This window comes from Typopeltis vanoorti, chromosome 11 (assembly GCF_054136105.1).
Source record: "Typopeltis vanoorti isolate ZY-2024b chromosome 11, IOZ_Tvanoo_1.0, whole genome shotgun sequence".
In the NCBI taxonomy this organism is placed as follows: domain Eukaryota; kingdom Metazoa; phylum Arthropoda; class Arachnida; order Uropygi; family Thelyphonidae; genus Typopeltis; species Typopeltis vanoorti.
Window position 1 is genome coordinate 78,350,337 of NC_143559.1, and position 18,594 is coordinate 78,368,930.

At 35.9% G+C, this 18,594-nt stretch overlaps 1 protein-coding gene across 2 annotated transcripts in view; it reads right to left on the reverse strand.

Moving 5' to 3' along the window:
• The window catches only part of eIF3c (eukaryotic translation initiation factor 3 subunit c), a 202,031-nt gene that overhangs the window by 170,117 nt on the left and 13,320 nt on the right, over positions 1-18,594 (reverse strand). For both annotated transcript variants that reach the window (XM_090400058.1, XM_090400059.1), the window contains exon 3: positions 5,475-5,540. In XM_090400058.1, the coding sequence (XP_090256184.1) occupies positions 5,475-5,540 (66 nt within the window). The remainder of the gene's footprint in view (positions 1-5,474; positions 5,541-18,594) is intronic.

Sequence of the window (18,594 nt, forward strand, 5' to 3'; positions counted from 1 at the left end):
TGCAATTAGCAATGATTTAGTGAATTAAAATGCAAGGTTTGATAATACTTGAGTCTTGACAAATAACAGATTAATTTGTCACACACACACACACACACACACACACACACACACACACACACACACACACACACACACACACAGTTGACCATTGTTCAAAATTTGCGTATAGCTTTTGACTCCACAAAATCTTAATTACTAATAGCCTACTGTTGACCGGAAGCCATACCAATACATAAACAGTCGATTAACATATTTGTATGATACGTATTATATACTAGATTCTTACAATAAAGTAAGCTAGAGAAAAGAAAATGTTATTAAAGAAAATCATAAGGAAGCGAAAATACATTTACAGTACTACACTGTATTTACTGATACCATAAGTTTACATCGTCTGTTTACAAGATGAATTGTATGTCTGTCAGAACCTACATCAATATTGTCTTATATGATACAAAACACTGTAGATGTTATACATATTCTAGAGTTTTTTTTAATTATTGCAAATCTCCAAAATTTTTCCAATATATTTATTAAAAAAATCCACGTATAAGTGGACTCGCAAACTCCAAAGGTAACTATGTGTGTGTATATTCCTTCTTATTATTTCTTCCCTCCTCTTACCTTGCGGTGTCAAGGATTTCTATTCGCTTAATCACTATATCAAGGATAAGGTAGTTAGCCATATGCCTTATATATATATATATATAAACCTATTGAAAGGAGCCAGCAACATAACTTTAATTTCAGACTGTCACTATCAGTATTATTCTATACACTCCTTGAGGATAGAAATCAGAATCAATGATGACAAAATTTATAAACTTTTCAATAAATAATCAAAAAATATTGAAATCAGAAAAATCTGGGATCACTTAAGGATCAATGCTAGATAACTTTATATTTTATATATATATCTGACATCTGCAAAGGAAAGGTTTGCAGATGTCAAGACCTAAAGGACACAGTGTCCAGGAGTGTGGTTAGAGGGTAAGAAGAAAGACATTTGTTGACATGCTTTTGAATAGCTGAAGGAGTTTCTGTGGAGGACAGAGTAAGGCTGTTCCAAAGAATAAATGGAATGAAAAAGATGAGGAGGAGGAAAAGTTGGCTTGATAAGTTTGGAGGTGGACAGATGTCCTTAATTGAAAGAAAATGGAGAAATGTTAGTAGCCATTCAGCAGGGTACTGATGATGAAAGTATCTGTAAAAGAGGCATAAAGCAGAAACTGAATGTCTGCAAGGGGGGGGGAGGGGAAATGGGTGATTTCTGTGGGGGACAAGGGATTACCACTTAATCTGACTACCTTCTCCTGAATAGCATTAGCCAATGCCAGTGAGGCTTTTGGTGCACTACCTCAAATGTTTGAGCAGTATTACATTTTTTCATGGATTTGAAATTTATACAGTGCTAGTAGTTGTAGAGATGAAAGTAATTCTCGTGCAGAAAAGTACATCAAGTTTTTGGCAGATGGATAAGCTGTGGCTGAGATGTTTGTGCTAGGAAAGGCTGGAGGTAAAGTCATCTCCCCCAAAAAAATCTGATCAGGTTTTGATATCTAAGTGGTTATCAAAAGTAAGAGAAGGTGAAATGAGATTGTCAACTTATTAAGAATAATAAGGAGATCAGAATTTAAGGTTTTATATCAAGGTTTGTCATATAAGAAGGAAGAGTGGAGTGTCCTGTTATTAGCACAGCTATGGAAAATATTTGTAGTGAGAGCATATCATTTACAAGTCCCTTAGAAATGTCAAGAACAACCACATTAGTTTCTCAAAACATTTCCATGGTTTGATTTCAGATGTGTGCAGTGAATGCTAAAAGATCAGCTGCAAATTGAGAATGGCAAATCCATATTGCTGTCACTAATTAGCTGGTGGGCCTACAGATGGAGTAGAATTTGGCTGTTGATGACCTTCTCCATATTTCTGGAGAGAATGGAAGTGTCAGCAACTCGACAGTAGTAGGATAGACAGATACCAGCTGAGTAGGAAAGACTGAAGAGGCAGCATAAGATGTGTACCCATCCTATACAGATACTACCTCTAGGTGCCATTTTAAGGAAAGCAGAGAAATGATTGGAGCTTCTGACTGAAAATCCAATCTTTACATTCATGTGGTGCCCCCCCCAGATTTAGCATTAAACCATCTTCCTGTACTTCCTTCAATTCTAACTGCTGACTTACAACTCAAATAAAGACTGAGTATTGCTTGATATAATGTCCCATTGACACCATATAACTGCAGCGAATAGCTTCTCTCTTGGCACCTTGTCATATGCCTTTTCCAGATCGACAAAACTTAAATACAGATCTCTGTTATATTCCCAGGCTTTCTCGACTATTCGTCGTAAAGTGAAGATCTGATCCTGACAGCCTCTATTTGGCCTGAATCCAGCTTGTTCTTCCACAATTCTTATCAACCGTTTCTCAAGTATATTTCCATAGATCTTACCAGGAACACTCAGAAGGGAAATACCTCTGTAATTCTCACATTCAGTTTTATTTCCTTTTTATATATGGATACTATGAGAGCTCTACTCCAATCATCGGGAATTCCTCCCTCTGTCCAGGTTTTCTGAACTATGCAGTTCAGCCACTGTAAGACTCTTATACCACCATACTTCAGCATTTCTGGTCGAATATCATCTACTCCTGCTGCCTTTCCACATTTCAAGCCTTTGATGGCTTTTTCTAATTCAAATATGGATATGTATTCCTGACCGCATGCCTGGTCAGTGTTTTTTACCACTGTGCTGTCATCACTGCTTGTTTCATTTAACAGCATTTCAAAGTAATTACTCCATACTTCAAGGATATCTTCTTCTCCCGTTTTCATTTCACCTATCATCTCTAACTCCTCTTACAGCACTCTTTTCTCCATTCCTAAGCTTCTTCAGAATACCTTACCACCTTCTTGATATTTATTTTCTATGTTCTTGCCAAAGTCCTCCCATGACTTTTATTTAGCTAGTTTTACACAGAGTTTAGCATTCTTGCATTTGTCTCTGTATTCTCTAATAGCGCAAGCTGACTTATTTGACAGGAACTTTTGATATGTTTTCTTCTTTTCCTTCACTGCCTGTGTCCTTCCTGTGTCCACCAGGGAGTGCTGATTTTTTTATCCTTGCAGACAGCCTCACTACATGCCTCTCTGGCAGAATCAATCAATATTTTCTTTAGGGCATCACTAAATCTCCAAGGTTTGGTTCTTGTTCTCAAACTCTTTCATTTTGTCTTAAATAATGTTTGTGTGTCTCAGTCTACAGTTTACACCTGAGAGCTGCTCAACTTTTATTCGCTTTAAAACTTTCTTACATGTTATTCTTTTCAATATGAAATTCAATTTTATCCTACTCAAGACTAAATAGTGATCACTTCCAATTTCAAATGCTCTGTACACTCTGGTGTCCTGCATCAGGGAGAAAACATCACTATCAACAATAACATAGTCAATGAGACATTTCTTATTCCTTGCCTCTTCTCTCCATGTGAATTTGTGCACATTTTTATGTTGGAACATGGTGTTAGTAATAACTAGTCCATGTCCTGAGCAGAAATATAACAGGTATTTGCCATTATTATTAGCTTTGTTCTTTTCTCCAAATTTTCCCAAAATATTGTTGTATGTCTCACAATCATTTCCTACTCTGCTATTTAAATTCTCAACAAGGACCAACTTTTCCCTTTTCTTTGTGTCAGTTGCTTTCTCCAAAGCAACTGACATCAAAAAATTCTTCCACTACTACCTTAGGAGAACCTTTTGTGGGACCATAGGCACAAATAAGTCTCATTGTCCAGTTCCCCATTCTCATATTTGCCTACATTACTGTATTTGAGACTGACTGCCATTCAAGAAGATTAGCCCTGTATTTAGTGTTGAATACTATGGCTACATCTTCTTTTCCTTGATTGTCATTGTCCGAATATAACATTTTGTATTTATTGTTTAGAAAAATCTCACCAGTTTTTGTCTTTTTTGGTTCAGTCACCACTATTATGTCGATCTGATACTTATCTAATTCCTCAGCTAGCTCCATTTCTTTGCCATTCAGGCTTCTTATGTTGATAGTACCAATCTTTAACTCTGGTGATGTTGAGTTGGGGTTTGTTTTCAGATTTGTTCCAGTAGCTGATATTTCGCTGTTTGCCCTGGTTCCCTGGCAACAACAACGGTGGCCTTGTTTAACCGGGCGACGCCCCAGCCGGCATGAAATTTTGTCATGTCGTACCATTATTTTTTATTTTGATTTAACCAATAAGAATACAATTTGGTCGGTTAAATCCCAAAATGCCAGCCCATCCTCGTTCGTTCAGTATCCAGGTCAGATACCCAACAGGGTTCAGCACGAGAAGGTGAGGAATGGACATTAGGTCAGAAGCCCTGGTTGGTTCTCCGCATTCCTTTAAAGGCTATGTGGAGGAGTCCTCTCAGTTATACAGCTTTGACACTGAAATACAATATCTATTTAATAACTCCTTTTATTTACAATTCACTTGTTGACTGTCTCGGTTTTGCAGTTTATGTATTCACCTTGCTAAGATTCCCTTTTTGGAATCCGCTATTAATATATCCCAACTGTCAAGTTTCCTTAAAAACTTCCTAATCAAAATTCTCTGGTCTGCTTTCTCACACTTATATTCTCTCTCTTCTTGTTTCCTCTCATTACCCTGGTACCAAACGCTTTGCCAGCTGTCAATCACCCATCAACCTTTTCAGTGAGCATGCACACTTATTCAAGTAAGCGACAAGTGAGAAGTTAGTAATGGCTGCCACACACACACACACACACTATTGTCGTCGCCAAAAAGAGAATGTCTTTATGATGACAGATATCACATAGTACACGTAAGAAATGTGAATTAATAGAAAACCATTGAAATTATTACAAATTATCAGATATCTGGTAATAATCAATAAATCTCACATACTTTACATTTCAGTTTAACATAAATATATATTTCTCACTGGACGCATCACAAGTGCTGATTATATATGGTTATGAAACCAAAACTAATAAAATACTAACTTAGAGAAGCAATTAAAAAGAGATTCGTAATTATAAATAATGATTATTTTTACAATGTTAGTTATAATGAAATTAAAAGTGATATCGTTTGTTATTATATTATTTTTATATTAAGTGTTTTCAAAGCAGGATTTAAATAAACTCGTGCTGTGTTTCAGAATGCCTGGGACGTTCAGAAAAGTTGTAGACTGCAGAAAATGGAGAAGGCTGAATCCTTCAGATATGTGAATGAAGTAATGATAATGACATGCTTGAGGTAAAAAACATGGTGTGAAATCACTGAACAAAGTGGTTCTATATATTTATTAATACTCATTCAAGTAAGTGAAAACATAAAATTATATGAAAATTAGAATAATAGGAACAAAATATATTTTTAGCTTTAAAACAAAGCAAAAAATATTTTAGTATAATTTAATAACACAAGATATTCAAAGTCACCTTTTCTCTCTTGCACTTCGTACCACACGTTTGGTTTCATCTTCTTCATCACTAAATGTGAAAGTCCTAAAAAGATTAATAATGGTTTGAGTTTTTATAAATGTCGATAATATTAATACAAAAGCAATCTCAATACACCATAACTTCATTAATTTAAAAGACTTTCCAAAACAGAATTCGATCAACTTTAATCATGTGCAATTGATTTGTGAAAGAATATACTGCCTTTACATTTTTAGGTTAGGTCTCTGAGTTTGTATATATGCTCTGCAAAGCAAAATTATATCGTGCTATATATAAACTTAAGTTTGTCGTTATTTATTAATTCACAGAACGTCATTCAGAGTATGAGTACGAATCACATTTAGTACAAAACACACTGGGCATTGAACATCACACACACACAGAGAGAGGTAAGGAACTTTCGAGCAGAGGTCTGCAACTAATTTTTAAGAAACTGATTAGAAGAGAATACAGCAGTGGGTTCTCTATAACGATCAGATTTTTTGTGAAGGGCAGGTCATGTTTTAGCAATGTGCTTACATTTTATGATAAGGCGATGAACGAGATAAGGAAGATTCATATACTGCAATATTATCATCATTAAGAGAGACCTCCAGGGAGTCAGGGGACTAATCGAGGGAGGCCACATACTACATGCACCAGCTATCATACTCATTCTTGAATTCATTCACACTGCTTGCACACTCAACATCCAAGGGCAATTCATTCCAATCACACGTCACCCTATGAGAGAAAAATTTAGCCCTCACCCTCTTCTTAGAGGCATTCATTCTCAGCTTCCAAGGATGCCTTCTTGTCCTTTCCACACCCTCCATAAAATGAAAAACCTATCAACTGAAATCCTGTGTGACCCTTTCAGAAGTTTGTAAGTCGCAATCATATCACCCCTTTCTCCTGTGCCTGCAGTCAACAAATTCTCAATCTGTCTTCATAAACAGTATTTCACTATCCTGATATCATTTTTAAAACTCTCCTTAGCAGTCTCTCCACTATATCAGAATCACAATGGAAACCAGGAGACCAGACCTACACACAATAGTCCAAGTGAAGTCTTATCAAGGCCTTCTAGAGGCAAAATGACATCTGCATCTTTACATGTGAAAGATCATTTCAGCATTGCAATTATCTTTTGAATTGTATCTGCAATCTCTGCTACATGGTCCCTGCACTACAACTTCCTATCTACTAACACTCCAAGATCCCTAGCCTGATTAGCCCACCAATATAATACACTATTTATATCTAATCATGCAAAACATTGTTAGTAATAACCAGTCCATGTCCTGAGCAGAAATCCAACAGATATTTGCCATTATTATTAGCTTTGCTCTTTTCTCAAAATTTTCTCAATATATTTTTGTATGTCTGACAATCATTTCCTACTCTGCTATTTAGATCCCCAAGGATCAACTTTTCCCTTTTCATTGTGTCAGTTGCTTTCTCTAAAAATTCCTCCACTTCTATCTTAGTAGGACCTTCTGTGGGACCATAGGCAAAATAAGTCTCATTGTGCAGTTACCCATTCTTATATTTTCCCACATCACTCTACTTGAGACTGCCTGCCATTCAAGAAGATTAGCCTTGTATTTAGTGTTGAATAATATGGCTACTCCTCCTTTTCCAAATTGCTAGCCCATCCTCATTTGTTCAGTATCCAGGTAGATACCTAACAGGGTGCACCACGAGAAGGTGACGATTGGACATTAGGTCAGAAGCCTGATCGGTTCTCCACATTCCTTTAAAGGTTATGTGGGGGTCTCCTCTCAGTTATATAGCTTTGACCCTCAAACACCCCATAATCCAAACCCATATTCTCCAATTTATGCAAGTCTTCCATGCTGTATTCTGTCAAAAGCCTTAGCAAAATGCAAAAGTATCATGGTCTATTCATTCTCCTTGTCTAGTTCAATGGTAACATTATTACAGAATGTGAGCAAGTTGCTAAAACATGACCTTCCCTTAGTAAACTCAGGCTATTATTGCAAAGTAGAAATTCCCTGTCAACCCATTTCTGAATGCAAGCCTTAAACAATTTTAACAAAATTTTCACCACCACTTCAGAGATACTGGTTGGTCAATAGTTGGATACACCACTCTTCGCACCATCCTTATGTGATGGGATTACATTCTTTCCATTCTTGTGAAAATCTTTCCTGTTCTGAGGCTCAAATTATATAGCCTGGTCAAAGAAATAGCCAATGCAGCTGAAAACTTTTTTTTAGCACCCATGCTGATAGCCCAATGAATTTTTTTTCAACTTTTTTTCACAAAATGAATTTTGTGAAAAAATGTTGGTGCAACAGCTCTAACATCTCCTCTTCATGCACCTGAGTTTCTTCATTCAGTGAAGAGGTAGCAGTGAACTCAATGTTGCATACATCAGGTTGATAGCTTTTAGCAAAAGGCACTCATTAATTGAACAATCTCTTCTGCATCTGTCACCCTCACATAATCTGCATTCAGAAGAGTTATTCTTTCATATTCATTCTTTCTTTTACTTGCAGCATATCGATAGAATTTTTGTGGGTTATCTTTAACTTGCAGAGCGAGTTTTTATTATGCAGACTTTCCGTACAACAGTTGCGACTATTTTACCCTGCTGATTATAATTTTCATAATGGACATGTTAAATGCTTCTCGTGCACTGTCGCTATTCTTCCCATCTAGCAACCAATACCATTCCGCTGAACTCTGTATATATACTCCTCAGTTGGTCATAATTTCCTACTTTGTAGTTTGGCATGTTTCAGCAACCTTTTCTGAAAGGAACATTCATAAACTTAGCCACTTCCCAAGTGAGCACCACATGATCACTGTCACCAACCTTATGCACACAGTAATCCTTCCACATCATCCATTTCTTACTTAATAAGATTACACATCCATTTGACTCCTACCCTATTTATTCTTCGAACTCTCAGGACACATTCTGATATTGCATCATTTAAGTATTTTTATTTAAATGCTTCCCCTGCACTGTCGATATTCTTCCCATCTAGAAACAAATACCATTCCGTTGAATTCTGTATATATGCTTGTCAGTTGGTCATAATTTCCTACTTTGTAGTTCAGCATGTAACCTTTTCTGAAAGGAACATTCATAAACTTAGCCACTTCCCAAGTGAGCACCACATGATTACCATCACCAACCATAGGCAGAATAGTTAAGTCTTTAACTGAAACATTCTGTGACACTATAATCAAATTTCACACTCTTTGACCTAGAGTTCCTTCTGTCACATCCTGCTTGAGGAAGTGGTCTCACAACAGCTCAATAAATTCAGTTTCATTCTTCTCATGAGATTTCACTGCTATCCAATCAATATTTGGATAATCAAAGTCTACCATTATGATTACTCTTTTTGTGCCCATCATCTCTATTTGGTAATACATTTCTTTATCATTAGAAACCAATCCACCAGGTCTGTAGAAAAACCCTACTATGTAATTGATCTTGTGAGATTCCACATCGCACCAGATGGCTTCAAATTCACTGGCACATGAAATATTGTTACTAGTAGTACAATCATAGGTCTCAACATAACTGGATTCAAGTCATCCAATATCATTAGAAACATGCCTCCTCCTCTCCCATTGTGTTTTGTCAATCCTTCCAAAAATATTTTTGGGCTTTGCAGAGTCATTTGATAGATTTGATACAGTAGGGGAGGGGCCCAAGCTACAGAAGATGGAATTGGCTTTCTGAATGATACTAGCAAGTTGTGTATGATGGAACAGTGTCTTAGAAAAGTGATAAGTGGCGAGCCTTAGTATTCTGTTCTTGGGCCCCCTACTGTTTAGCTTCTTTGTTAATGATATTTTCTGTGGATTGACTGGAGAGCTCAAAATGTTTGCTGATGTTAATTTGCTGCAGGAAGATTCGAACAGACTTTTAGCTTGGACTAATGAGTGGGATCATAATTTTAATATTAATATATGCAAAGTGCTAAAGTTTGTGGTGCAGATACTGCATACTGTACTGATGCAGCTGTGCTTCAAGAAGTGGATGCGATTTGGGATCTTAGGGGTGATCGCCGACAGTGGACTAAAGTTCCAGGGGACACACTGCAAGTGATATGAAGTGACTGGACATCATATTGCCAGTATGATCTTAAGAAGTACACAGTAGACTGATATGTAGGGATTAAGAAGGTGGTGGTGCCTCTGTAAGACATTAGTCAAACCACACGTGGACTATTGTGTTCAAATTTGGTCACCTAGTTTTCATTGTGATGTGGAGAAACACTAGAGAGCGAATCAAGAGACAAATGACGAAAGAGATATAGGGATTTTGGAGTGCAGGTTATGCAGGGTAATTGAGGGAATGTAGAGTGCAGATTTTGGTTGATAGGAGGAAAAGAGGCAATATGACAGAGATAGTTTAGGGATTTTACCATATTAATACAAAAGGAATTTTAAAAAAGAATAAAGGTTAATATAAGAAAAATGAGACACCATCCCCGGAAGTTGCATAAAGGGTGTGAGAAGTAGATTTTTTAACATGCAAAATAGTAATGCAAAAGTCATATCACCATATACTTTTGCATTACCTCCACTTTAGTATCACCACCTCTGGGTCTAGCTCCCACTGATGAGAACTCAATGAAGGTCGAAACTGGTCTGGGTAGTGATCCTTTCCATAATGCACAGCATTATATATACCCATAAGGATACGTGTTTTGCATTATGGGATACTAAGACAAGTATCAAGTTTACCAAGAGTGGGCTCAGTCCTGAAAATATTTCAGGTGCAAACTTTGTTTGCTTACACTTGGATAAAGGATTAAACCAAATATGTAATCGGTAGCATAGCCAAGTGAAAAAAATTCCAATAATAGAATTTAGCCATCTTTATGCATGAAAATGTTAGAGGCATTATAATCCAAATATGAAATGTTTACCTACATTATTAGTGATGATGATTCTTTTCTAGTTAATGTGCCAAAACCACAAAAACAAGAATCCTCTCCAAGTTGCATGCTAAAATAAAATTAAAATTGTATATTTTCATCCTCTTTATAGCACTTTCATCCTACTTAGTGTAGGGTCCACTATGATTATGTGACTGTCTTGGAAGTTTATTTTCCACTTGGTTAGACTATAATAAATTTAGTTTAATCCTTTACCCAAGTGTATGCAAACAACGTTTGCACCTGAAGTATCTTCAAGACTGAGGCAACTCGCAGTAAAGGTGGACAAAGCTCTCATCACTCTTTGTCTCAGTATCTCCCATAATGCAAAGCACATGCACATCTCCTTGCAGACATGTATAATGCTATGCATTAAGGGAAGGGCCACTACCCAGACCAGTTTCGACCTTTATTGAGGTCTCGTCAGTGGGAGCCACACCCAGAAGTGGTGATACTACGGCAGAAGCAATGGAGAGGTCATATTTAGTTATACGAGTTGCCAAAAGGTGTACCACCTTATTATTAAATTACTCTGGATTGTATATAAGTAAATATGACCTCTCCATTGCTAATATAGGCAGAATCATTGAAAATGTCAACTGCGTTGCAAATGTGTGAAACAAGAAAAACATTTCAGCTACTTAGGCACGATTTTTAGTGAAGATGATAAATTAAATATGGAAATAGACAACAGAATCAGCAAAGCTGGTATGGTGGGAAGTCAATTGAATAAATTCATATGGAATAAGAGAGAAATCAGTCGGAACACTAAATTAGCTGTATACAAGATAGTGTTCAAACCAGTTTTAACTTATGGATCTGAGAGCTGGGTCAGAAGTAAAACACTTGACCAAAGACTAGAGACCGCAGATATGAGAGTCCTGAGAAAGATTAAGAGCATGAACAGATGGCATTAATGGCAATATCATATTAAAACGAGAATATTAGGAAAGAATTTAACAGTGTCAGCATCTAGGAATAGATTAGCAGAGCTAATCTCAGGTGATATGGTCACTTAAACAGAATGGGAGAGGAAAGATTAGCAAAACAAGTGTTCTCTGCCAGGTTGGCAGGAAAACGACCCACAGGAAGACCAAGATACAGGTGGATTGATATGGTACAAAGTGCTTAAGACGAGAGAAATATAAGATCTGATAATGTTGGAGTCTTGACAAGTAACAGACTGATTTGGAGGAAAATTGTAGATAGGAAGTTAATAATGATGTAAATGTTTCATGTACTACTATCATATCCTGTACATCCCCCCTTGAGGGTACATGGCAGGAATTTGATGATGATGATGGTATTCTTAATAAGTGTCTCCAAACTCATAATTGAAATGCACATCTACCCTTCCTTCTTTCACTCTTTCTCAGCGTCCAACTTTCACATCTATGCAGTACCACAGGGAATACCATTGCTTTCATGATGCTGATTTTTGTTGCGAGGCTAATATCTTTAGCTTTAAAGATCTTGCTTAAATTTGTCATTGCTTTCTTTCCGAGTAATAATCTTCTTCTAATTTCTTAGTGGTTAAAGCTGTATAACTGAGAGGATACCTCCATACAGCCTTTCAGGGAATGTAGAGAACCGACCTGGACTTCTGACCTAATGTCCAATCCTCACCTTCTCGTGGTGCACTCTTTGGGTATCTACCTGGATATTGAATGAATGAGGATGTTTTAATTTGTTTTAGCCAACCTAATTGTATTCTTATTGGCTTAAACCAAAATATAAATGATAGTACAACATGACAGAATTTCATGCCAGATGGGGTGTCACCATAAATACAAAATGTCATGTTCAGGCAATGACAATCAAGGAAAAGAAGGATTCATCACTAAATACCAGGTCAATCTTTGTTAATGGAAGGCAGTCTAGAGTGATGTGGACAAATATCATAATGAGGAACTGGACAATGAGACTTATTTGTGCTTAAGGTTCCACAGAAGGTTCTGCTACGGTAGAAGTGGAGAAATTTCTTGAGGCTTTATGGAAAACAACTGACACAGTGAAAAATGAAAAGTTGGTCCTTGTTGGGAATCTAAATAGCAAAGTAGGAAATGATTGTGAGAGATACAAAAATATTTTGGGAAAATTTGGAGAAAAGAGCAAAGCTAATAATAACGGCAAATAACTGTTGGATCTCTGCTCAGGACATGGACTGGTTATTACTAATACGATATTCCAACATAAAAATGTGCACAAATTCACATGGAGAGAAGCAGCAAAAGAATAAGAAAAGTCTCATTCACTATGTTATTGTTGATAGTGGTGTTTTCTCCCTGGTGCAAGACACCAGCGTATACAGAGGATTTGAAATTGGAAGTGATCACCATTTAGTCTTGAGCAGCTCTCAGGTGTAAACTGTAGACTGAAACACACAAACATTATTTAAGACAAAATGAAAGAGTTTGAGAACAGGAACCAAACCTTGGAGATTCAGTGATAAGCCCTGAAGAAAACATTGATTGATTCAGCCAGAGAGGCATGTGATGAGGTTGTCTGCAAGGATAGAAAAATCAGAATTCCATGGTGGACACAGGAAGTTAAAGAGGCAATGAAGGAAAAGAAGAAAGCATATCAAAAAACTCCTGTCAAATAAGTCGGCATGTGCTCTAAAACTAGCTAAACAAAAGTCATGAGAAGACTTTGGGAAGAACACAGAAAATAAATATCAACAAGTGGCAAGATATTTTGGAAGTTGTTGAAGAAGCTCAGAAATGGAGGAAAGAGTGCTGTAAAAGGAATTAGAGACTATAAAGTTGACCTGAAAACTGGAAAAAGGTATCCTTGAAGTATGGAGTAATTACTTTGAAAAATTGCTAAATGAAACAAGCAGTGATAGCACAGTGGTAAAAAATACTCAACAGGGATGCAGTCAGGAATACATATCCATACTTGAAGCAGAAAAAAGCCATCTAAGGCCTATAATGTGGAAAGGCAAACCAAAAATGTTCAAGTATGGTGGTATAAAAGTCGTACAACGGCTGCACTGCATAGAGGGACAAATTCTGGATGATTGGAGTAGGGCTCTCATAGTACCTATATATAAAAAGGGAAATAAAACTAAATGGGAGAATTACAGAGGCATTTCCCTAGCGAGTGTTCCTGGTAAGATTTTTGCAGTATACTTGAGAGATGTTTGAGAAGAACTGTGGAAGGAAAGCTTGGTGAGGAAGAAGCTGGATTCATGCTAAATAGAGGCTGTGTCAGGATCAGATTTTCACTTTATGACAAATAGTTGATAAATCATGGGAATATAACAAAGATCTGTATTTAAGTTTTGTAGATCTTAAAAAGGCATATGACAAGGTGCCAAGAGGGAAGCTATTCAAAATGCTAGTTATATGGTGTCAATGGGGTATTATATCAAGCAATATTAGTGTTTATTTGAGTTGTAAGTCAGCAGTTAGAATTGAAGAAAGTACAGGAGGATGGTTTAATGTTACATCTGGTGTGAGACAAGGATGTACGTTATCCAATTTGTTATTCATTATCAATATGAATCACAGTATGAAGAAAAGTGGTTTTAAACCTGATATCAAAATTGCAGATGTTGATCTCAGCTCTGCTTTATTAGGACGATGCTATACTTCGAAATAAATCCGATAGAAGTCTGCAAGATTCCCTGACTAAATTGAATAACTTGTAATAGATACGGTATAAAGGTCAGCAATAACAAGACAAAGACAATGAAAATAGGCAGAAGCATTGAAAATATCAACTGCACTGTGAATGGAGAACCTACAGAACAACTAAAACATTTCAGCTACAGAGGCACGATTTTTAGTGAAGATGGTAAATTAAATATAAAAATAGACAACAGAATCAACAAAGCTGGTATGGTGGGATGTCAACTGAATAAATTTATATGGAATAAGAGAGAAATTAGTCAAAACCCTAAATTAGCAGTATACAATACAGTGTTCAAACCAATTTTAATTTATGAATCTGAGAGCTGGGTCAGAAGTAAAACACTTGACCAAAGACTAGAGAACCTAGATATACAAGTACTGAGAAAGATTAGGGGCATGAACAGATGGCATCAATGGCAATATCATATTAAAAATTAGTATATTAGGAAAGAACTTAACATTGTCACAATCCAGGAATGCGTTAGAAGAGCTAATGTCAGGTGGTATGGTCACATTTGTTTTGTTAATCTTTCCTCTCACAGAATGTGAGAGGAAAGATTAGCAAAACAAATGTTCTCTGCCAGTTTGACAGGAAAAAGACCCAGAGGAAGATGAATTGATAAGGTAAAAAGTGCCTTAGAAGATAGAAATAACAGATCTGATAATGTTGGAGTCTTGACGGTAACAGAATGATTTGGAGGAAAATTGTAGATAGGAAATTAGTAATGATGTAAATTTTTCATGTAGTACTATCATATCCTGTACACCCCTTGAGAGTACATGGCAGGAATTTGATGATGAATGAAAAGGGAGGGCAAAATTGTCAACTGCTTCCATTTTCTCTCCATCTACTCCAAAATCATTAAGTTCACATGTTGCCATAACGCTTGTCTTCTTGAGGTTAAGTTTAAGACCATATTTAGCACTTTCTTCTTTAACTTTCATAATAAGTTCCTCCAAATCTTCTTTGCATTCTGCTAGCAAGGTAGTATCATCTGCATACCTCAAATTATTAATATTTTCCCCATCAATTTTAATTCCAAATGAAGATTCCTCCAGCCCTGCCATTCTTAAAATGTATTCGCTGTACAAGTTAAACAGGTATGGAGATAAAATACATTCTTGTCGCACCCCTTTACCTATTGTGAAAACTCAGTTTCTCCAAGATCTGTTCAGACAGTAGCTTCTTGTTCATAATAAAGATTCCTGAGAAGGATAATGAAATGCTCTGGGACCACCATTGTTCTTAACACATTCCACAGTTTCACATGATCTACAGATTCAAAAGCCTTGCTATAGTCAAGGAAACAAAGGTAAACATTCTTTTGATATTCCTGTGCTCTTTCTATTATCCATCTCACATTGCCGATTTGATCTCTTGTTCCTCTGCCTTTTTGAAATCCTGCCAGTTCAACTGGCATTTCTCTATTCATGAATGGTTCTAGTCTTTTCTGAACCATCTTAAGTAAAACTTTACTTGCATGAGAAATCAGTGCTATAGTTCTGTAATTTTCGCACTCTCTTACATCGCCTTTCTCCAATAAAGGTATATAAACCAATTTTTTCCATTCCCTAGGCCATGTAGTTGTAATTCAAATTCACTGACATAGAGCTGTTAAAATTTTAACTGCCTCTTCTCCCAGGGCTTTGAGCAGCTCAATAGGTATTCCATCTCCTCCTGGTGCCTTCTCACTGGATAGCTGTTGTAGTGCCCACCTCACTTCACTCTCCACTGGTACTGGCTCCTATGTATAATCCTGCTCTTCAAATTTTTTAGTAATTTTGGAGTCCTTTCTGTAAAGGGACTCTGTATACTCTTTCCATCTTTCTTTGATGTCTGCAGCTTCTGTAAGATATCCTTTATGTTTAGTTTTCAATATTGTCACCTTGGCACTAAACTTCCCTGCTAGTTCTCTGATCTTTTTGAAAAGATCTCTTGTTTTTCCTTTCTTGTTTTGGTCTTCTATTTGTTGGCATTCCTGGTTAAAGTATTTTTCCTTGTCTCTTCTGGCTTGTCATTGAAACTCTGCATTCAAATGCCATACTTCCTGTGGCCTTCATTTTCCTCCTTTCCTGAGTAGTTTTGATGGCATCTTCTGACAGCCATTTGGACTTCTTTTTCTTACAAACTGTTGGAATATTCTTCTTTGCTTCTGTTTTAATTATATCTGTAATCTCTTCCCATAGTTCATCTGGTTCTCTTTCACATAAATTGAGTCCATTACCAAGGTTAAAAGCATAACTCGAGTAACAGCTGCTGCATGCTACAAGTGTAATATAAATACTATTAAAACAGCATAAATCAAAATTATTGTATTCCTTAAGGATAACCTATACATGGTAAGCAAGTTTACTACTTACAACTACATTTAAGATTCTTTTATTATGCTACTGCTTTCAACATCGCAGTTTCGATAAACCTAACATATACAAATGCATTAATAAATGCAAACACATACATATATGTTTTTAGATTATATTTTATATATAACACGAACATATTTCTCATTAATGAAAGTTTTACTCAGCATATATAATATTGTGAAAAACGGACATAAGTAAAACATTTATATGAGATTTTTACAGATAAGCTCTCTAATATTGGCAGGTCCATCATGCAGGTGAAAATAGTGCAGTGACAGACATAATGGAAAGTGATGCAAGAATAGAGGTTGGATAAACTTACTTTGGTATAGTTAAAATGAAAAGTGCTATACTAGTTAATACTAAAGTTGTCCATAAATGATAATCTTATTGCCAAAATGGAAAAACTTTTAATAGTGTAAAAGGATGCCCAAACTAGTTGGTGTGTTCTCTTAAGCCAAACTATTTAAATTAACTTTTATGTTTTCGAAAATTATTCTAAATTTTTCATTTACGGAACTGATGTAAGTTAATCCCACCTAAGGCATGAATGTTTGTGATTGTCCTACTAATTCTTTGTGAAAAGGGCATCTGTAACCCTACCACTTCTTCTAGCACAGGGCTTCACTTTGAAAACTGAATGAGGTATAGGAGTGATCAAAATGTCATATATGACTGCTTAAAAATAATATTTTAAACCAGTAATTTGCTATATAACCGTGGTCTGGAAACCTAACATCTTGTATGATGAGGGTATACCTGTATTTCATCATATAAAAACGCAGCACAGGAAAGATTTTTTACAGCAATGGCAAGTACCATGAGAAAGGATCTTAGTCACTTGGTGACTATTCTTAGAAAAATTCTTAGTGACTAAGAATTTTTTTCCCTATTAATTAATTATTTATTTATATATAATCTAAAAACCCTGCTCCATACACCAAACAACCTTTTTCAAGTCACTTCAGGATTTCCAAACAAAGGAAATAAAGTAAAGCAGTGTGATCTTCCACCAGGCAATGCAAATTTTTTCCTGCAAGCAAAGCTCCAGAAATTCACTTGCCGCAGATGAGTTATCAGAGACAAATGGTGTTTCAGCCTTGTTCTAAACGCTTTCAAAATTTATTATTTTCTTTGCATAATTTACAATTTTTTTTTTTTTAAACCATCACAATGACTGTTTTATTTACAGACAGAAATAAAACTTCTGGATCTGAAACCCTTAATTTGAACACTAGAGCGTTTCCTTTTAAAGAATCATTTTAAAACATTTCAGTTGCGGGTTTTCTCTAAAAGTCATAACATAAACCAATCATCTTCACTTTCTTCCATCATTTTATTTCATTCCAGGTTCACAACTTTATTTTTCTTTCTAGATGAAAGATTTCATAAATATCGGTTATTGAGTTCCAAAAAATCCCCTTCATTTTTCTCACAGTATTATATTCTGTTTATTCCACTATGCATCACAATACTGGTTTTTGTCTAAAAATCGAGATGTAAGCAGAAGAATTCTTCATAAAATGTTAATACCAGAAATACTTGCATTTAATATTTTTATTTGTAAAATTTTCGAGTAAGTTTCATAGCCATTGTAAATACAGTTATAGGAAAACTCTAAAAAGAACAACAATTTAATTGAAAGCACCTTTTATTACCTGCACTATAGGCTGCAGAAGAATAGCTCCACCTGCATTAATGGATATTCAAAATAAATTATTAAGGAACACATGAATGGTGAGTATTAGATAATATAACTTCCCAAAATTGAGAACGTTTTAGGCAATCACTTTTGTTCAGGCTTGGGTTATGAATGTGTGCTTCACAGCTTTCTTTGTAGAACCTTTCCAGAAGAAAGTAATTTTTGTGTAGCATTTTGGTTTTGTTCCACTGAATCTTGTGTTTTGTAGATAAAATGTGATTTGCTAAACTGGATTTGTTGGGTTCTTTAAGAGAAATGTACTCTTGATGTTCTTCAACATGAATTTTTACAGATCGAACTGTTTGTCCATTTCTAGATGTTCTCAGTATATAGAAAACCAACTCATACTGTTAAATACATTGATTCTAACTCTCATCATCACCTTTGCCAGAAATATGGTATAATCAAGCCTGTTTTCCTATTATTTTATCTTCTTTCCTCAACACATACCCCAACCATCTCCATTTCCTTTCACATATCTG